The sequence below is a fragment of the Chiroxiphia lanceolata genome, chromosome 2 (genome assembly GCF_009829145.1).
Source record: "Chiroxiphia lanceolata isolate bChiLan1 chromosome 2, bChiLan1.pri, whole genome shotgun sequence".
Classification (NCBI taxonomy): domain Eukaryota; kingdom Metazoa; phylum Chordata; class Aves; order Passeriformes; family Pipridae; genus Chiroxiphia; species Chiroxiphia lanceolata.
In genome coordinates, this window is record NC_045638.1 from 15581383 (window position 1) to 15603051 (window position 21669).

A 21669-nucleotide genomic window follows, 5' to 3' on the forward strand; every position below is an offset into this window, starting at 1 on the left:
ATTTATAAATAATATTTGAATGTTTTATGTATGAACATTGACGAAAAAGATTTTTTTTTTCCATCAGCTCTGTCTTAGGGAATGTGTCTTTATTGTCATTAGCAGCGTTATGGAAAAATATCCTATCAAAACCTTCCAGTCTAGACAAGACCATCTTATTTTCTTTTGAAGTAATCTGTTATTACATTTCATGATTCTATTACATTTCATTGAGATTGGAGAACTGAGGTGTTTGCTGAATGTAGATATCCAACTTTCCTGCTTAAACTATCAAATTTAAAAAAACTCTAAAACCTACATAAGTAACCAAAATCCCTCAAACAACTCCTACCAAAAAAATCCAAACCCTGGAAGAACCTGACTTTGCTCCCCTCATCTTCTAAATGACTGGGTGAAGAGAGGGGAAGGAAAGGAGAAATGAGTGCAGAGAGTGAAATCCTTTCAGTAAAGGTTGAGTTTGAGAACCCTTGCCTTGGGTGCATGATCAAGCAGTTTGTGACAATGGGTATTCCTGAACATCTGAGAGTGAGCAGAAATACTTCCAGGAAAGGTATGGTCCTACTAACTGGGAAAAGAAAATTGCACCATGTGAAGGCAGGCCTGGTAGCAAGAAATGCTTGTAACTTCACTTGCTGATAAAATGGAAAAAAAATTCTAGTTTCAGAAGAGTACACAAATATGTCTACAAATTTATGAATCCTCATGATATTAAAGATTTTCTTCCTTAATGGCATGAACCAAGCTTTATTATTTGATTTCAGTTTTCATTCACAGAAACGTCAGGCTACCAGCAGTTGTGGAGAACATTGGCTTGGTAGCTTGCAAGATTTGCTTTTTATATATCTTTATTTTTAAATTGCCTGTGAGAAAGAAAAGGTTAATCACTGTGCAATCTTGACATCTAGATTTGGTTCAGACTAAAATATAGATGGTGCAGTAAAATGGTTTAAACCCTCTTCAACCAGTAGATTTGAATTTTGATACACTTCTGTGCTCTTGTTGCATTTTTGTTTAACGAAAATGGTAACATTTAAGTTTCATCTCATTTTAAGATTCTAAGCCATTTGCTGCATTGAGCTGATCATGTAACTCGTCCTGTCGTTAATCTCAGTGTGATATTAGATTATTTTTAATCTTGATTCATTGTTAGTTGCTGTACTCCTAATATTGGGAATGTGTTCTTTGTAGCTATTTTTGCTAGCAACTTGAACGACACAGTTAATTTTTCAGGTGACATAAAACTGAATACTTTCTGGATTTTGTTGGATTTTGGCTAGTTAGTTTATATATACATTTGACCAACTTCTCATTTGCTTCTTTCTTTTTGTAGCAGTCTGTCAGTCTTGTAGATATAGTAGGCCAAGTTTTGCTATCTGTACAAGACTGGTCCAACTTCATAGAGTTAACATGTTTAATCAAGGGATTTGTGAGTATAGTTAATCCAGTCTGATTAACTGCTGTTTTATGGATGGAAGGTCTTAATAAGCAGAATCCTTCTATGACTTCTTCCTTGCTTGACTGAGTGTGTGATGAAAAGAGATGTACCTTTGAGAGGCAACTAATTTGTACAAGTAAGATTACCTTTTTCTGTTGCAAGAAACAATCTTTTAACTGGGAGAGAAATCTTCCTGCTACTGCTGCCGTTGTCTTTGGTTACGATAGTTTTTAATGTTCATCCTCCTGGACAGCGGCTCATTCCTCCTCCATCCAGTAATGTCTTCTAAAATTGGAAAGATCTTTATTTTCTTTGAAACTTAATATAAAAGTTCCTTGTATCTGCTGATTGTTTCATTCATCAAATACCTTTATTTAGCTGCATTTGAAAACAGTTGAAATACACTCGTCAGTTCTGCTTTGACCACTGAGGTCAGTTTGAATGATCTTGTTCTGTCAGCTCATACTGCCTTTTAGAGTTGCTCACTTGGATTTGCATTAACTGTGCTACTTATTTTAAAGACTACAATTTCTGTGTGTGAAGCACCTATAAATAGTGCTTTTGATTAGCTGACATCTCAATTATCTGACTGTGGTTCGTGGAAGATTAAGATGCCATCTAGTTCATGATGAACTACTATGTCCTGACAATTCAAAGTGATCTTCACTGGTTCCAGAGTCAAGAGAGATCTATTCATATGTAATTCCTCTGCAATGTATTTGATAGTTTGTTCACTGTTGTGGAGAAAATAGTTTTGTTTATTACTGTGTGTTTCTCATTCCTTCACCTCATTCTGTCAGAAAGCAGTTGCACCTTTCCCTGTCACTTAGTGAAGTACATGTATGCTTCTTTCCTTTTGAAAATTGAGGGGTTTTGTTGGTTTGGATTCATGTGTTGTGGTGTTGTTTTTTTTTTCTTTTTCTTCTTTAAATAAATCTGCATCACGTTTCTCCTCTGTTTCTCAGGAAAGAAGCTCTTCAGCCTTTTTTTTTTTGTTTGTTTGTTCAGGTACTGGATGCTCTGTCATTCTGTCATCTGATCTGTTCATATGCCCTTCCTTCAAATTCATCTTTCCTTCTATTTCACCTTTTTTTCAAATGCACTGCTGCTCTTTTTAGAAAGCTTTCCTATGTACTTCCCTTACACAGTCTCAGAATTCTCTACATTAAGATGCAAAGATGCACAGAATTCTGAAGGCAATCTGGTGTGGAATATAACCTGACTGTGGATGATCCTTTACGAGTTTTATTCAGAATTAGGGAAAGAAGAAACCTTTGACTGAATTCCCATAAGTATGATGTCAGGAAGGAGAAGGACTGGCTGTCTTTGAAAGACTATGGCTTTAACCTGTGGAGTTCTTTCAGAGTCAGAATTGGTACCTTGGAAGGTACCAGCATACATGCTGAGGTGTGTGTTGCATATTTTGTTTTGCCAGCCACGTTTTTGATATTTTTTGATGGAAGACTGGTGCCTTTGGTATGTGAAGTAAAACAGGTTGTGGAAGTTGGCAAAGCCAAATGCTGAAGTTCCAATGTTTTTTTAATTTGGAGAACTTAAAAGCAGGATGTTGCTATTTTAAGTAGAATTGCAGTTCCTGTCTGTTCAAGTCTGCCAGTGTCTCTCTCAAGAACCAAAATCAAGGAGCTGATGTAATTTCTCTTGTAGGCAGAGAAATTAAATGTAAGAAATGCTCCTTACCTCTCCAGACCCTCTGAAATCTAAGATTAGTTTTGACTTCCGATTTCCTTAGCTCCAAGATCTTGAAACACTGGAAACCAGGGAAGGTCCTTACAACGTTCTTCAAAGGGATGGAGTCCAGCAACCCTCTTCTTAGATGAGGGAAAAGTAGAGCTTTCTCCTTAGCCTTGGAAGAAGTGCTCAAGGTAGATAACATTCAGGGACAGCCTTATTTCTGTCCTCTCTAGTTCTCTTGGTTGTGTGGTTTAACCTGCACACTGCTTCCTGGGTGCCATAGGAAGATTCTGTGGCAGCATCGACCCCTCTGTCCTGAGGAGAATCTGTCTTACTGTTACTTCCTTGGCCACACACTTTGTCGTGTTCCAGACAGTACCAGTGTTGGTTACTGGGTGTGGGTGGGAGGAGGAGGTTGTCAGAAGAATAATTACTTATAAAACAATAGGGTTTATTGCCTCTGTTTGCTTGGGTTCCACAAAGCTCCATCCTGCTGCTTTCTCCCCCTTTTCCCCACATCCTCAATGCAGCAAAGGGTTCTTCTGTCTGAATGCTGACTGTTGTTTGTGCTTTCACACTACGCACAGCTCGGCTGAGCATTCCCATTCAGCCAGCACAGAGTGGCTCGAATTCCCTATTGGAACAATGCTGTTATCAGGTCACAAGCTGTTCCTGCTTGCAATGAGAGTCAGTGACAAGCTTTCAAATGTACTTGTTTGGTTTGCATCAGTTTTTGCTTTCAGGGTTGTTCTTCTATGTAGTGCCCCATTTTTGGAAGTTCGTTCTGGTCATATGAGTTAAAGGAGGTCTCTTGGAAGTATAAGAGTGTTTTTGCAGGTGGAGGAGACTTCTTGAGACCTTTAACCTGCTACTAGAAGATACCTCTTTTAGGAGCTGTGTCTTCTACTTGCAGCATAACCTTTGCTTTCTGAAAGGCTTTGCCTTGATCAAAATCAAGAGAATTTCTCGAAGAAAAAACGAAAATAAAAAATGTTGATGGAAGTGCGTACTTGCCCAGGCCTAAAACTGACACATGGGATTTTGAAAAGCACCATTAAAGCAAAACAGAGCTGATTATTTCTCTTCTACATCCAGTCCAGCTTCTCACTGCTGTACAATGCATCTCTTTGTGACAGTTTATAATGCAACAGTTAAAACACGACTGGTTTGTAGTCGTAACATTTGACAGGTGGAATTAGAAGAGTTGCTGCTGGGGTAAATATTTTGCAGCTGCTGTCTTAAAAATGATAGAATTCCATGAAACTGAGGGAAAACAATGTAACTTTAAAATTTTTATAAGATGCCGTGTTTGTCTACAGCTGGCATTTCACAGCTAAGGGCTGTAGCACAGTCCAAGGATTTTGGCTATATCAGATTGCTGCCAGCAATCTCTTCTTGCAGAAATTGGTGCTTCCAAAAGCAGGAATACCACAACAGGATGTATCTGTGCACCACTTTTCAGTATGGTTACTTAATGTAACACCATTTTTTTAAGCACTTCAAGAAAATGTGGCTAAGATGCAGAGGAGTATGTTGTATCCTCCCCATCCTCCTCCTGTGCAAAAGGGTTGCTACTTTTGGCAAAGATGTGTGGTGATAGTAACAGCTTAGGCATCTAGTGAAATCCTCCAAGCTCCTCTGAGATCATAGTTGTACTTACATTCATGCTTCTAGTCTGATTTTAATGAGACTAGGTGAATGTTGCTGTTTTAGAAGCTTGGAATTTTAACAAATGCTATGCAGTACTCAATATGAAGACTGTGAACAAATTGTTGACCACAACCTCTGTTCATCTTCTGTGAGGTTAAATGATGGTACATCATGTCACTGAAAAGGTTCTGAAGAAGTAACTAGTATCCTTCCTAGCTTCTCAGTTGTCTGAGAGTGAGATTTAAAAACTGCAAGGGTAGCATTACTAACAAGTTTTTATGAATATATAGTTTGTCATATGGAATTATTTGTCTTTGGTTTAAGTTACAGTACTCTTCACCTTTTCTGTTTATCTCAGCAATGGGTATAATAATTTATACTCTTCAGAACTTTGAATTATTTTTATGGGTATTAGAGGAGTCAGGAACTCGTGTTAAGAAGATGACAAGTGTTTTCCTCTGAACCTAATGTCTTCCATGTCTTCTGGATGGCTTCTTGTGTGCATTAGTGTCTGAGGGGAAGAACAGTGCTAAAGGTGCACCAGCTCTCAGGACAATTTTGCCTCTGAGAAGCACTGTATTACTTCAGTTACAGGTTAACACTGCACATTGTCTACAAGCTTGACAATGTCAGTCTAAAGCACATTTGTTTTTGCACGCTGTATGCTATAGTTGAGAGGCACTCTGGTTAATAGAACCAATGAATTACAGTAAAATTAATCTCTTTCAGTATCAACATTATGATTAATTTTGTTTTTTGAGACAGAAGGACCGCTTTGCCCTGTAGGAAAAGATCAATTAATTCATGGAATACAAGTGCTTGTCTGACTGACAGCCACGAGTGCCAAAGATTGTCTATGCAATCTCAGTCTTTCAGAAGGGTTGAGGACTCATCCCAATAAAATCTAACATGTATTGTTGGATGCAAAGTGATATTTAAGGGGAAATACAGATGTAACTGCTACCATCTAGAACTACCACTATTATCTTTTTTTTCCTTGCTTACTCTATCGTTGCATGTGTGTGAACAGATGTGCTTTGGCATACTGCTTAAAAAGTTTGTATCAGAGATATGAGTGTGACACAATAAATTCAGTGACAGGCAACTACTATGATAGCACTAAGAAAAGCTTAACAAATTTATAATATTTATTAGAAATACCTACCTGAAGTTGTTTCCCACAGAATTGCTATAAGGTGCAGATTTTATATGGAAAGGTCCCACGTACATACAAAAATACAAGCACACTGATTTACTGTTGATCTTTACCTGACTGTAAATGCAAGATTTTTGGATGGATTGTGGTCATACCAAATGCCTTAGCTGGAATATAAAATATTACTTGTCCTACTGGGTGAATTCCACAAGAATAACTGGGTGTTTATGTGTTTTAAAAACTGGAACCAAGCATACCTCTTTGAAAAACAGAAAACTAGCTCTCTTTTCCTGAAGAACAGCTCGGGCGTTATGTCAGCTGGAGTAGCTTCAGCTCTGCTGCTGCCCAGAGAAGAGTCACGACAGCCCTTGGCCAAGTGTTCACTCTGCCCTCCAAATCCAGTTTTGGTTGGGGTGCTCTGTACAGCTCCTCTGTTTCTGTGCCTGAGTGTGTCTGTACCTGTGAATTGCACACAACAGGTCTTCCCCTCAAATGATTCCCATGTGTCCTGAGTGCTCTGTGATGTTTCCAGCGAGTGTGGCCTGTGGGAGAGGGCTGGGATTGTAACATAGAAAGGTCCCTGGGCAGTGTGACTTAGGTGACCCCTTCTGCGACTGCTCTGCTCTTTGACGGAGTCATTCAGTGAAGGTCCTATTCTAGGACTATGACCTTTAGCTCTCCCACATTGTTTTCAAAGGGGAAGTAGGAAAATGTAATGTAAACTGAAAGCTGTTGTCTTAGCAGAGGAGTTGCTGTTTATCATGTAGCATGGTTTTAACATCTTGAAGGTTGAAGAGTAGAGATTTTCCTTCTGATGTTGTTTTTATCTTCCCCTTGAGCTTTTCTTTTTCATGAAGCAGAATCCTTGCAAATACTTTTAGCAGAGAGTATTATTCCTGGTAGTGTTGCAAAAGAAAAATGCTAAAAATTGAGAAAAAATTTGAGTTAATTTTTCAAGGAAATTATATTTCTTCAATACTTGCTTGCAATCAAGTAGATAGAAAATGTGTAAGTTAATTTTTCTGCCACAGACATATTACAAAACTAGGAACTCAAGCTTTCTTAAATACCCCAGTTGCAATCTACTTTTAAGATGTGAAGTTAGTGATATATTGTTATTTAATTGTGTTTTATGTGCGTTTCAGAGGTATACATGGTAATGGGCATTTCCATTTTGGTAGAGTGATGACTCCAAAGGCTATTCAGTGGCTCCTTCATCTGGTATTATAAAGTATAATGACACTGAGAGAGTTGAGTCTTTATAAACTAGAGGTTATTTTGTTCTCTGGTAGAAGAGCCCCATAAGACTTTATATAAATCTGTCTTCCTTCTCTCAGTCGTATTTGTACTACAACATCCCACATGCAATTGGCCTGCCAGCTACTCAGTGTTCTTGGAGTGCAGAAAACAGTGGCCTTGCAGGTCATTTGTGATCTTCAGACCTTCTGGCCCTCTAGGTCTAGTTTAGGAAACCAGCACTATTGAATGTGAAGTAGTTTGGGGTTTGGGTTTTTTTTTTTTGAGTTCTGATTGTAAGTCATCAGTTATGCTTTGTGGTTTGATCTAATAAAAGGTAATGATGTTTTTCTCTCCTAGTGGCTCCTAATGTTTTACTAAGAGTTTTTTTGCCACCTGTCACATAGTAAAAAATAGTGATTTTATTTTTTTTAAGTATACCCATAAACTCTGAAAGAGTAGTGCATTCACCAGCTTGTACCCAGGTGTCTCAAACAGAACAGTTCATTTGAAGAAGACCTTGTCTGTCAGGTTTTGAGGCAGATGGAAATTGATGGGCAGATTTGTAACTCGTTATGAAACATTGTCTTTATGCAAAAGATAAAAGTTCTGATGCACTCTCTTCTGAGAAAATGTAATTTGAAACTTTAATTTAAAGCTTGAATGTAGAATACTTGAAGGTAGTTTGTCTAGTTTCCATTTGGTTTTTTTTTGGTAAGCTAATGCAACAAGTGTGTTTAGCATTCACATGAAGTGGAGTGACTAACAAAAGTGAAAACATAAAATTTAGAGAAGTAGAGAAGCTCTTAACTCTTTGACTGCCATGTTTAACTGTATTCACAATCTTTAATGTCTACATTTGGGTGTGAAACCAGCCTGCTGCAGAAGGTGGAGTTGCCGTTTGGCTGTTGTTACTTGGGTGGAATAGTGCCAAAGACATTAATAACATTTCCACTGTGCCTACACACTTCAGATGTCACAAGAAACTGATTTAATAACATGGCTTTTGTTGCACAGTAGCAAATCTCTGTTTCTTTTCTTTATTATTTCTTGCTTGGAAAGGCACTCTATAATAATTGAAAATAGCATAAACAGAGACACTTCTGTCTTCAAATGTTTGTCGCATTATTAAAGAAGTTCTGACTAGGTCAGTTTAAGAGATTAGATTTTACTCGTAATTTAAAAGGTGGCAAGGAAACAAACTAAACAGTAAAAGAAATGTTTGTAATTATCAACAAAATAATTTCACATGTATATGTGACACTAACTCGGGGAATGAAAGGTAGGACTAGTTAAACTTTTAATCAACAGGTTTTTTTCCAGATGTGCTTTTTTAAATATAGCTAACAGGTTACATATCAGTGCCTGGTTCATAGCATTAACATTTCAAATTGTGTATTTTAAACCCAAACCAGTAAGCATTAAATTAAAAAAATCTTTTTCCCTGACATTGCAGTAATGAGTTGTACTGTGCCAGTCTCCAGCAGGGTTGTTAATAACTAGCTTTGATTCTGTTTCGTGAGTTTTTATGTCACAATTTGGATTGATGGTAATATAAGGCTAGGAATAGCGGATTGTGTTGGCATGAGAATGAATGTTCCCTTTGTAGATCAAAATAACTTGAATAGCTTTTGATATTGGATTTCATTCCTAATGTAAAAAATGCCTTCTTCCAGCAGAAAGTCTGATAGCTAGAGTTTGCAAGCTGGGGCAGGTTAGACATACAGACATCATGAGGTACAATATTTTGAAGAAAAATTCTCAATAGAGCAAAGCCAGATCTTTCTGTCCCAACTCTGCCATTTTATTTTGCTCTTGGCTTAAAAGGGATTTGAATTTTGGCTGTTAATGTAACAATCTGTTTACCTTGGCAGAGCTAGGCCTAAGACCAGCCTTTGTTGGTTAACAAATAAAATTAGTTTGAGCTCACTGTCCATGGAGTGTTTTCTCACATCATGAATCACTGGGCAAACTGGGACACTGTTTTAGTCCAGCTCTTGAGGAGAAATCTAGCACAGCACTTCAGAAATGTGGTGTGTTGTACTTACAGATGTGAAGCACAACCTCTGGTTTGCTTTTTTCTTAACATACCTGGATCAGTGTTTTCTCCAGCTTCCATGAAGACAAAATTTCACCTCAAAAGAAACAAAGAAGACTAAAGTTGACTGGCAAAATGAATTTTTCAAAACACACTTTGAGAAGGTTGTGTGGTTTAGCATGCTTTGGAAAATGAGGTTGATTTAAAAACTGCAACTGCATGGACCTGTAAATTATAAAGCACTTTTAGGCTGTCATATGCTCTCTAAATTTCAGTAGTATGATAAATGACAATTTTGAGTGATCTCAGAAGTACCTTCCCATCAGTTTGTCACAATCTACACATTTGTTAGGTGTGCTCTTATTCCTCTTTCCAAACTGTGCTCTTGGTTTCCTTTGAAGAGTTTATAAACATCTTGATTGTGTGGTCCTGTTTTGGTGATTCATGTGTCTCTGACAGCTTACACACACTTATATTACAGTAATCAAATTCTCTGAGAGGAGACAGCTTTTAAAAATATTTATATTTGTTTTTTAATAATTGGAAACTTTTATAGACAGAGAAAAGCCTGCACAGTAAAGGAGGTTTTTTTGTTTGTTTAAACAAACTTCCGGTAAAACAAAAGTAATTGAACAGCTGCAGCTGTGGGTATGTGAATTAATGCAAGGCAGACAAACTTCAGGGAGTTAATTCCAGTGCCTCCAGCCTACCCAAACAGCTGTACAGTTAGGTCAACAGCCCCATCCTACCTTTTGGTCTCTCAACATAAGAGAGAGAACGTAATTAATAAGAAAACAAAACTGTCAGTAAACATGTCATTTTTACAGCCTTCTTAAGGGAAAACTGCAAGCACAGCAACAGATCCTTGAGCTCTTTTAAATTATGGGACTTAAAGGGTGGGAGAGTTGTTTGTCTTCCTTCATTATGTCTTGTTGCAGTCTGAATGTTGAGGAGTGTTTGAAGAACCGGTAGTTGGAGCCAGCCTGAATCCCTGCTCCGTTGCCATGTCCCCCTTCCAGCTCTCTAGCCGCCTCCTGGTTGCTTAGAACTCATTAAGCAGTATGGAATTGCGTTCATAGCAAAATCAGAGTAGGATTTAAAAGCTTCCTAAGTAGGAAGGAGAAATGACTTAGCACATACAAAAAGCTTTGAGTCCTGAGAGCAAGTACATCCTAGGCTGCTTAAAAATGAAGATACAGGGCCTTGCTTTCAAAAGATATTTCCTGGGATTCAACCAAATTGGAAATACCCCTCTAAATAGTCTGAGTTTTGCCTTTTCTGAGCCACAGTGCTGTTGTGTTCTGTGGAGATAAAAATTTTCATTGATATGTGTGTACCTTGGTGCCACTACTTGGATCCAGTAATCTTAGAGAGCTATTGTGTAAATACAAATTCTGAACCAAACTCACTGGTTGCTCTGGGCAAAAGTGTTTGTATGTGTGCGTATGTAAATATATATATATTTATAATTATATGGGTAATATTGTTGCTGTTTTTAGAAACTCTCATTCATATATTAGAAATGTGTCTCCTTTTTTTTTTTTGGAAATTTTCTCTAACTGGAATGGTCAGTTTAAGTTCAACAGATTTTCTAGTTTGTGTAACAGTTGGCACAGAAGGGGTCCAGAGACTCTGCCAGAGGTGGTGAGGAACGATGCAGTAGTTGTGGCAAGATGCTGCAGGACAGCTAAGGAGGTTTAAAAATCTGTTGGTTGGCTGAGTTCAGAATGTTGGGCTTTCCAGATCTTCAAGTCCCTGAGGCTTCAAGAGACCAAACCTCCAGCTTTCCTGAAGGAAGTGCAGATGGAGTCTGTGCCTCTTGGGCTGTGTCTGGAGACTCCCAGAATGGCAAGTCTGAAAGCCTGAAGTTTATAACTTCTGACACCAGGAGGAAGGCTCCTGCTCCACCTCATGATCTGCTTGTAGGGAACAAATTCAGTGCTTTTATAGGTGATGAGGGTCTTGCTCCATCTTTAATAATGCCACTGACATTTGAAGACAGAAGTGTCTCCATTTATGCTATTTTCAATTATTGTACAGTGCCTTACCAGTCTGGTTAATCCAGCCATGAAGGAGCACCAGGAGAAAGTGGCAAGTGATAATAGTAGGGAAATTCCCTGCTGCAGGGGGTGGAGACTCCCATCTGCTGACCTGACCTGTCATCTAGAGAGGCTTGTTGCTTGCCAGGAGCTTGGATCTGGAACACTGTGGCAAGACTGCTATGGCTTGTCTGGCCTTCAGATTACTATTCTGTGCTGCTCTCCCATGTAGGCTTCAATGATACTGCCTGAAGTGATCTTGAAAGTATCAATTGTAACTGTGTGGCTCTGGGGTGACAACCAAGGGTGTGGGAGCCTGGGTGGATTTTTCCTTGATGCTTTGGGTGAGAGTGAAAGGTGTGAGCATGAGTGGACAGATCCTGTGGGTAACAGCTGGTTGCATAGTTGGTGTCAACAACAGAATTCTACTTTTATGATCATAAGTCTCTGGCTTGGAAAAGATGGGATCCACCTGACTAGGGCAAAAGTATCTTTGCTAACTATTTTATGAGCAATTGGTGGACCAGGTTGTCAAACAAAATGTGCAGGGGTACAAACAGTGGGGACCTTCTAATCAAAAAAGTCAGGACTGAAGGGGACCCTTTTCAAGCATATCTGTATAGACAAGGAAGTGCCTTTCATAATTACCCACTACTCTTTTCTGGGAGGTCAGCATGGCTGGTTACCTCTCTGAAAAGTCTGTGTTCTCATTCATATAGCATGGGATGCAAAGAAGAGGAATCACATGTCTTCATGCAGTTGCAGGGTTATGATGAGGCCTTCTTCAGACAACTGGAATCTGGCTCATGTTGGCAGGACCTGGCCCTCATATCACCCTGATATCTACTGGAGGGATAGAGAAGTTTCTTTATGGACTGGGTTGAGTGTGAGCAATACAGGAGGTTTCTGGAGTGTGTTGTCTGCTCGATCTCATACTTGCAGAAGAAGAACTGTGTATTGATCTGAAAGCTGAGAGCAGCCTTGGTTCCACTGACTACGAGATGATAAAAGTTCAGGATCCAGAAAGGAGGAGGGAAAAGGCAGAAAGCAGGATTTCAACCCTGGTCTTGAAGAGGGAAGACTTTGGCCCGTTCAAGGCTCTGAAACCAGTGGGAATGTCCAGGGCAAGGTAAACCTTCCCTCAGTGGAAGAGAATCAGGTTAGGTAATATTTAAACAAACTGGTCATATGCAAGGCCGTGGCCCTGGTGTGGTACATGCGGAGGGAGCTAACTCAGTGGGAGGCCCCTCTTGAGAGTGACTAGAAAAGTCACTCTGATTAGGAGAGGTTCCTTAAGACTTAAAGAAAGCAAATGCACCTCCTGTCTTCAGGAAGAACAAGAAGTCTCTTTTTTTTTTTTTTTTTGTCGAGAACTATAGACTGGTCAGCCCCGTGTGAACCACTGAAAGATGATGAAGAAAATAATCCTGGAAGCTATTTCCAAACATATGAAGGACAAGAAACTGGTTGGCAGTAGTCAGCATAGGTTTATGAAAGGGAAGTCATGTCTGAACTTTTCTACAGTAAAATCACTGATTCACTGTTTACTTTGACTTCAGCAAAGTATTTGACACTGCCTCTCATATCTTAACAGACTGATGAGGTACAGACCAGGTAAGTGGACAGTGAGGTGGACTGAAAACTGTCTGTGATTGGCAGCACTGGCAGTGTTCCACAGGGAGGGGACAATGGGGCCACTGCTTCTCAGTCTTCAGGAGTGACCTGGATGACAGGGCAGAGAGGACTGAGCAAGTTTGCAGGTGATGCAAAAGTGGGAAGTGTTTGACTCCCCAGAGGATTGTGCTGCCATTCATAGAGGCCTGAACAAGCTGGAGAGATGGGCTGCCAGGATCCTCATGAACAGAGGCAGTGGTAAGTCCTGCAGCTGGAGAGGAATGATCCCAGGCAGCAGTACAGGCTGTATCTGAGTGTCTGGAAAACAGCTTTGTGGCGAAGGACCCAGGGATCCTGGTGGACAATAAGTAGATGATGAGCCAAGAACTGGTGTTCATGGCAAGGGCAGGTCCTCACTGCCTGGGCTGCATTAGGCTGAGTGTTGTGAGGAGGTGAGGCACATGTGGAGTGCTGTGTCCAGTTGTGGGTCCTCCAGTACAAGAGAGAGATGGAGATAGTGGAGTGAGTCCTGTGAAGAGCCCTGAAGGTGGTTGAGGGTTTGGACAAGTGTGTGACATCTGAGGAGAGTGTGAGAGAGATGGGACTGTTCAGCCTGGAGAAGAGAAGGCTCAGGGTGATTTTATTGATGTGTCTGAAAGCATTTTTAATCTTAAGGCTGATTGAACACTGGAATTTCCTTCCTTTGAGATGCTCAAAATCTGGCTGCGTAAGGCCCTGAGCAATCTGTGCTTTAGCCGTCTCTGCTTTGAATAAGGAGGTTTGGTCTGCAGAGGTGCCTTCCAACCTCAGATGTTTCACAGGATATTCTGAGTTGAAAGGGACCCACAAGGATCATCAAGTCCAGGTCTAAAGTGAATGGCCTGTACAGGGATCAAACCCATAACCTTGGTGTTATTAGCACCATGCTGTAACCAGCTGAGCTGATCTCAGGCTTACGTTGTGTGATTTAGGTAGTGGTTAGTGGTTTGTACTCTACTTGCAAGCTGATAATAAATGAAGTACCACCAGGGGCTGTCCTGGGACTTGCTGTGTTTAACATCTTTATCAATGGCTGTCACGTATTGGCCTCATAAGCCACCAGCGTGCCTGTAACAAATGTGGATAGGACCTTCCCAAATCTTCATTCGCGAAGCCTAGCCATGATGACAATGGCTGGAGAAGGAGTGCATTCTCCCCAAGTCTGTGGTTGATACCAAATGGTGGAATAGTTCATGAGCAGAGGGACCTGAGGCTAGAGGAACTCCAGGTGTCTGTCTTGGAGAAGAGAAAATGAGAGGTCCTAATAGCACCCTGACAGTGCCTAGAAGTAGATGGAGTGAGTGCACAGCCGTTCATGGTGGGGCAACAAGACCAACGGATGAAAACTTATACAAGAATGGTTCCAGTGGAACCATTCTCTCCATAGAGAGAAAACCTTTTTCCCAGTCAAGCAATGGAGCAGATTCCCCTATGTGCCTTACCTGCCTCTGTCCTTGGAGGTTTTCAAGACCGATGTGGACAAAGCCCTGAGTAAGCTGGTTTGACCTCAGAACTGGTCCTGCTTTGAACCTAACTAGAGACCTGAGGTCCCTCCGGGCCTGACTGACTCTGATTTTTCAGTTAAATTTCAGTGATGAATTTTTCATGTTCTGTTTGCATGACAGCTTGTAATGTGTGGTGCCACTCTTCCTCTATTGCTGTTCATTATGTAGTTTAGCAGACCTCTTGTGAACTGGTTTTATAATGGTTTTAGACTTCACAGAAGAAGCAGTAGTTGAATATTATAAGCCATAAACTTGTACCTGGTATGTATCCAAAAGTCAGAACGCTGTTTTAGCTCTGACTTGCAGGCTCTGGAGGAGGGACAGAGATGTTCAGCATTGTGACTGTGTGACATTTTGGGGGTGGAAAGAAGTAACTGCTTTCTTGTCAGCTTAATTCAATTCAGTATGCAGGGCTTTTTATTTAGGCAGAACCTTTTTGCTGTCTGTGGTGTAATGGTTGGCTTTGCTTTGTGAGCTGGTATTGCCTGTTTGCAGGCTAGAGCTTGCAGAAAGCAGATGCCTGTTACTAGTTCTCATTTTGCTGTTTCAATCGTTGAAGTGCTGAATGTTTGGTGGAACATCCTGGGGCAAGGTTTTCCACTGAAGTAAACAGGACTAAGGTTTTACAGATATGGCTGTCCTAGACCTTGCCAGTCTGGCTCCTCCTGGTAGATATATGAGAACCACGAAATACAACTATGGCCACTTCAAACCATATTTGAACACCCCAGGTCTATTATCTTTGATTATCTGAAGGAATTTTTCTGTCTTTATGACTTCTTTAATTCTCTGTAGGTTTCCAGGGATGGGGAGACCTCTTGGGAAAAGACAGAGATACACCATATAATGGTAGCAAGCTTATAATGCAAATCTGATGACAGACATTCAGAGCAGTAGGATTATTTCATCTTGATCCTCTGATACATAATCACAAGTGAAAGTAAATTTTTCTCCCTTTGGTGAAACCCTGTGGGAGCATGTTCATGAAGCAAAGCTTTGCATTTCTATATAAACAACAGTGAAACTCAGCATGATGCAAAAAATTCCTTTTAAATATTCTTTGGTTTGATAGTGATGCATTTAGCAAAGTAGTTGCAGTGGCTTCAAATACTTATGAATTTGAGAACCCTTCCAGAAATAAAATGCTTTAGAAGTCCCGTGAACAAAAGCTAAAATTTGTCCAAGAAATAAAAATAAACTTTGTAATGCTGCCAGAATAAATACTGCTGAAGCATCACAAATTGATTTCCTCTAAACAGTAAAGAAAAATGCATGCTATTTGTTGCCTTACCATGATAGACACTCCTGTATTTTTTCACTTTGGCCTCTCTTGCAGCAGTTACCCACAGAATGTTACCATTACATGTTGCCTATTTGATGTGCTCTCTTGGTTAAGCTGAATGTATAATTCACTGAGAATGTATAATTGCATTGATATTTTCTTATGCCTTTCAAAGGTATGAAAACTGAAATGTAGTTAATAATTATGCACATGTGTGTTTCTCTTTTAGTGGAGGCGATAGTGGAGTTTGACTACAAAGCTCAACACGATGATGAGCTGACGATCACTGTAGGTGACATAATCACCAATATCAAGAAAGATGATGGAGGCTGGTGGGAAGGACAGCTCAAAGGCAGAAGAGGTTTGTTCCCTGACAACTTTGTAAGAGTGAGTACAAAGTGGAACTGTTCTTGCGTTGTGTGTATAAGTTGTACGTACTGTGCTGTTCAGGGTAAATATCTGCCTTTATATCATGATATTTCTTATATCCAAAACCATAATAGATTGCATATACACATATATTGCATATATACAATATATTGCATAGATACATTACAGTGTTCTATTGAGGCAGTGCTACAAAGAGAAGATTACTTTCTTTGTAAACACAATGTAGTTTTGATATGCTGAAAATAAAAGAAACTACCCCTACATTTCTTTGTTGTTCAGTGATTGTGTTTGACTTTGTGAGAACAAAGTGGTTATTCTAGAACAACTTACATGTCACTGCATTTGAAATATTTTCTCTTCTCTGTAACTGCTTCTGCTTCTCTGGAACGCTTTCTTAGGTTTTATAGAAGCTTTTTTTGTGAATATTTATTCCTGGCTAAACTAGTTGAGAATAATTAAAGTGGATTTTTCCATACAGTTGCCTATAAAAAACTTTTCAAAAAATCATTACTTTGTATTTTGTGTAATGTACCAAATAGCTTGCAGTAATTCTGGTTTTAGGAAAGCCATTCAGAGTTTTAGAGACATCTTTTTTTTTTTTTTTTTTTTTTTACTGGCATCTGTGTGCACACATATGTCTGCACATAAGAGGCCAGCTATTAGTACCTCTGGGCCTCCTTGATTTGTCATTGCAGACCTAGGCTGTTAGTTTCTATAAAACTCTATAAACTTGGCTCTCCATTATGAAAAAGAGAGCCAGAACTACAATAAATTACATAAATAGATTTTATGTTAATCTTTTACAACAGCTTCAGAGGATCTTTGGTACTTTCCCTTTTCTAAGGGTATAAGTGTCTTTTTTCTTTTTCTTCTTCTAACTATGTAAGCCTGTTGTGTGTTTAGACATATGCACATAATGAAGTAATTTCATTTTGCTTCAATAGCACTGCATATGTCGAGGTAATTTGGGAAAGTGGTCTGGTGGCAAACGTAGCCAGCCCATAGCGGGGGGTGTGGGGGTGGACACAGGAGCCTCAGGTGTTTCTGTGGGGACAAACATACTCACATCCTAATCCTTGCTCCTGTCATTGCCAAGAAGAACGAACAGCTCTGTGTCCGTCAGGCCGTAAAGATTAGGAGGAAATAACAGCCTCAGTGAGATGAAAGGGAGTGGAGGAGGAAAATGGATACCCTGTTTCTTGTTAATCTCTGAAAATCCACACTTTGGGGTTAGGGGGAAGAAACTATTTTGGTTCTCATTATGTGTTGGTAATATTTTTCTGCTTGAACTCTGATGAACTGTGAAGTTCTGTGGGACAAATGTAGGCTTCCTCTAAGCTTTCTCCTGGCTGAATCTGCTGCTGATTTTAGGAGGTGCTGGATGTAGTGTTCTAAACAAATATGGCCTCTGAATTTCTCTTATGAAAATATAATAATCTAAATATGAATATTTGCAAGTTCTCCCCCTTAATACCTCATTTTTAAGGCCTCTTCTTTCTAAAATGACTTCAAACTGTGGCATCCTTTAGCATAATTAAAATATAAATAACTTTTTCTCAATAGAAAGTTCTAAAACAACAGTAAATGGTTCTGATTTTCACAAAATCACAAAGTACACTGAATTGGAAGGGACCCACAAGGATCACCGAGTCCAACTCCTAGCTCTGCACTCATTCTCATAAAATATTACTCCCTGCTCTTTCCTTCCTTCCCTCCTTTTTCTTTTTTTTTTTTTTTAGTCAGCATCCAGGACTGTCTTCTAAAAAACTAAAAACCACATCATGTTCAAGCTGAGACTGAGGAAGAATTTAAAGTCAAATATGTTTTTCATAGTTGAGCATTTCCTCTCTAAATTAGGTAACATGGAATGGAAGATAAAAATTTACCAAAAGTGTAGTTAGTTTATGAATCTCTTGAGTGAAAACCTTTATGTTTCTTCAGTTTTTCTTGTGTAAATCTCCTTGTATCTGGAGAGCTATAGTCAAACAAAACAGCAGTCCCATTAGAAAGCTGGTTGAGTGTGATCATTCTGCCTGGTAAGATTATAAGTAATTGTGAACTTTCTCTTTTGTTTTTGGAAAATTTTTGACCCAATGTATGCAGAGTGGAGCTCACCAGCAACCAGTGCATGCCCCATTGCCAACGCGTGTGTCAACAAGGTAATTGAGAGGCAGGCAAAAAGGGGTGCTACAGATGAGTGGTAGACTTGAATGCAACTCCAAATTCCCATTGCTTGTCAGAGTTGGTTCTAAGAGTAGTTGAGAAAGTTACTCAAAGGTAAAAACTATTCATGAAATTCTTGAGGTACTTTACATTCTACCTTCAAGTGGTGGGAATAATTTCTTATGGAAAAGTGCTTTTCCTTCCTGTAATTTTATTTCCTTTTGAATAAGTTCATGATGACATTCCAAATAAACTGTTGGGGTTTGCAAAAATTGAATGTTTGGCTGAAATGAAACCATGGGATTAACATGGTAAAGAGTCCTGAATGGTCTCTGCTAGCATTTGTGCACAGATTATGGAGGTGCAGTTTGGAAGAAAAGATATGGAAATCAGAAATGAAAAAAATTAGGGAAATGCAGTATATTGAAATGTTTATGAAAAGACAAAAATGTAAAGTGTTACTTAAGCAAATAAAACCCCCCATATTTTTCAAGGGAGTAGTAGGTTGTGAATGTTGAAAAGACTTTTGGAGTTGCCTGTAGAAAAAGTGTTTTTAAATTTCTTGGAATAAATGCAAATTAGGAGAACACTGAAGTGGAGTTGTCTGAAGACGGATGTGAGAAAGAAAAGGAAATGGGAGGTAGCAATAATATGTATGCAGTACATGTGCAGTAATTTTTTTCAAGGGACTTTCACTATGAAGTTGTATCAGAGGTGCTTCCTGTTCTTGAATCTGCAAAACAGCTGCTCTGAATTTTTTGTATACAGCCACGACAAAAACAGATTCATACCCTTCTTGTGCTCTGCAATTCAGTATGCAAGGCGTAACAGAAAAGGTATTTGAAATTTATTTTCTGTTTTCGTTGCTGAGTAGTCTGGGGCTATGGTCACTTGGAAGATTTTGTGGAAGAAGTTCATCTAAATATGAGAAAAAAATCTCTGGTCTCTCTTTAAGATCTGACTTACCTTTGTCCATCTTTGAAGATACCTACTTTTATTAGAGTTACTGGTGCTGAATATGTAAGAAATGTATGAAGGTGTATCTGGTTGTTGTCTTTTTCTGTTTTCTTTCAATTTTTCAGGTAGAGAAATAGAAGTATGAGTGGAGAATTATGTATTGTTCCTGGCTGTCTGTTTTACTTCTCAGTTAAGCAGCTGAAAAAGAGGAGGTAGCAGGTGATTGCAGTGTTGTTCATTTACATGGTATAAAGTTGGTTTTCAATATCTTTCTGTTTTGAAAACTTTAACTTGAAATCCATGCTCTGCACTGCAAAACTGTGTTTGTAAGTGTGACATTGTCTGAGACAGATTTTGCTGATAGCAAATGAAGATGCAGAAAGCAGGAAACTGGTGCAGAGCCATGCTTGCTAGCTTCAATTTTCAAAGCAAATTCTATGTGGGATTGAATAGTGTTATACTGGTAAACTGATTTTCTGCATGTGACAACCTTAAAGCTTGTCTGTACTCCAGAGAGCTTGCCAATATTGCTAGCAGAACTGGGGGTAAATTTATTTTAAGTAAGAAGTTTAGTGGTAGTTGTTTTTGAAATTCTGGTGTATAGCTTGTGTTTTAGAATCAATGAAACAGGACAGGGAGTTCGTGTAGCTGTACTGCTGGCTCGGGTCAGAACAGCAACCTGGATTTCTTGTTATGCAAGCAGAATACAATCTTTAAATAGTGCATGTTAGTTGTAGGGTGTCAGGGATGTTGGTGCTGAATCATAGGTACATGGTGGAGATCCTTATCTGTTGCTTGTCATTTAATTTTTTTCTCTGTGTTTTGTTTGTTTGATTTTAATCTCCACAACCATCCAGAGGTTGCAGGGGACTGTGGGTGATTCCTTGCTGAGACCCCTGTGCTTGTTACACATCCCTATCCATCTCTGTTAGTGCTTTCATAAAACCTTTCATAAGACTGGTCCCGTGCACATGCAGGGGCCCTTTGCAGCCATAGTTTGGCTCCTGGGAGGGAAAAGAGAATATTCCCCATATCCCAGAACGCTTTGGTTCCTGCAATGCTTTCTGCTTCCCTGGCCCTTCAGCTGCTGTTTGGTACCTGTCAGGTCAGAGAAGCAACTAACTCCTGTTGGTCAGAGAAGCAGCCAACTTCTCTCCTGCTTAGCCAGTAACTTTTGCACTCTCTGATACCTCTGTGACTTCCTGCTTTTGCTTTGGGGCTGTAGGTTCATATCACCTTCACTGCTCCCCTCAGTAATCGAAATACTGTTAACTAAGTGATGTCTGCGTCAGCTTTGCCTAAGTAGCCGCTTGTCACAGTTCGATTCACTAAGAGTTGGACTCAAGGGTCCTTGTGGGTCCCTTCCAACTCACAGTATTTTGTGATTCTGTGAAAGTTATGGCATCAGTGGAGGCACTGAGGTTGTATGTAGACTGGGGAAAGCAGTGTTATTTCTGTCCATACCTGAAAAGATGACTAGCTTTATGATTCAGTGAATGATTATGTTGGGCTTTTTGGTTTGATTTTGTTCTTTTTTATGCATACTTGCCAGGAATTTGCAATTCAGTTACTGAACTTCTTGTGTGTGTGTGTGTGTGTGTGTGTGTGTGTGTGTTGGAAATCTTACTAGAATACTGTCTATGTATTTGTTTTAAGGAAATGTTTTACATTGTATCATCCTAACTGTTAGGTTGTCTTGGGAATAAAAGCCAGGACTACTAGTTTCTTATTCCAAGTTCTGGGTATGGCCATTAAACTTGTTATCCTTACAGTGAAATGTAAGAGAATATAATTAGTGAAAGAAACTCAGATTGGTTCCATCATGTGAAAATGTTGCCTCTTTGAGCTTTTGTTTCTGTCAACAGCAATTAAGATTTTGTGGGGAGAAACATAATATCATGGGTGTGTTATTTTGTATTATTGTTGCTCTTACTGCAGTGAAAGTAAAAATAATAAAACAAAATCTTTCTCCCTCTCCCAACCCATCTCCTCAAAGACACAGATCCACAAGATGGTCTTGTACCAGTCAGTAGTCTCTGACTTGGCTGTGTTCACTCTTACAAGGGAATTGAGCACTCTGGGCTCTCCTGGATGCCCAAGGCATGATTACAAATGATGTCACACCTCAACCTGTTCGTCTGGATTCAGAGGAGATGGGAGAGCTCCCAGCGAGGCAGCTGCCCTGGGTGTTTGGCCTGGAAGTGATTTGGGACTCCCAGGCAGTGAGAGGCTCTTTCCCATTCCCTGTGACAGGTCACTGGTGATACTCCCAGCTGGATGGGAAGGGTGCCATGCTCATTGCAGTCAGCAGAATGGATCCCGTATGTTTATCGTGGGGGCAAGTGTGGAGCTGGCTGGCTGGTGGTGATCAGTTTGTTGGATATGTTTTCATGGCAGGCTTTGAGAGGGGGATTTCCTTGGGGGAGTGTGGGGGTGTGGAACAGACAGGAAAAATGTTGTTGTTTGGGGCTGT

At 39.7% G+C, this 21669-nt stretch overlaps 1 protein-coding gene across 6 annotated transcripts in view; it reads left to right on the forward strand.

Moving 5' to 3' along the window:
• The window catches only part of SH3KBP1 (SH3 domain containing kinase binding protein 1), a 223755-nt gene that overhangs the window by 7633 nt on the left and 194453 nt on the right, over positions 1-21669 (forward strand). For 4 of the 6 annotated variants that reach the window (XR_004355261.1, XM_032679340.1, XM_032679339.1 and 1 more), the window contains exon 2: positions 15916-16073. Coding sequence is in view for 5 of the 6 variants with exons in the window: in XM_032679340.1 (XP_032535231.1) it covers positions 15916-16073 (158 nt within the window). In the remaining variant the exon portion in view is untranslated. Of the gene's footprint in view, positions 1-15915; positions 16074-19039; positions 19076-21669 lie in introns of those variants that run through there. The other 2 variants (XM_032679342.1, XM_032679343.1) reach the window with 2 other exon arrangements.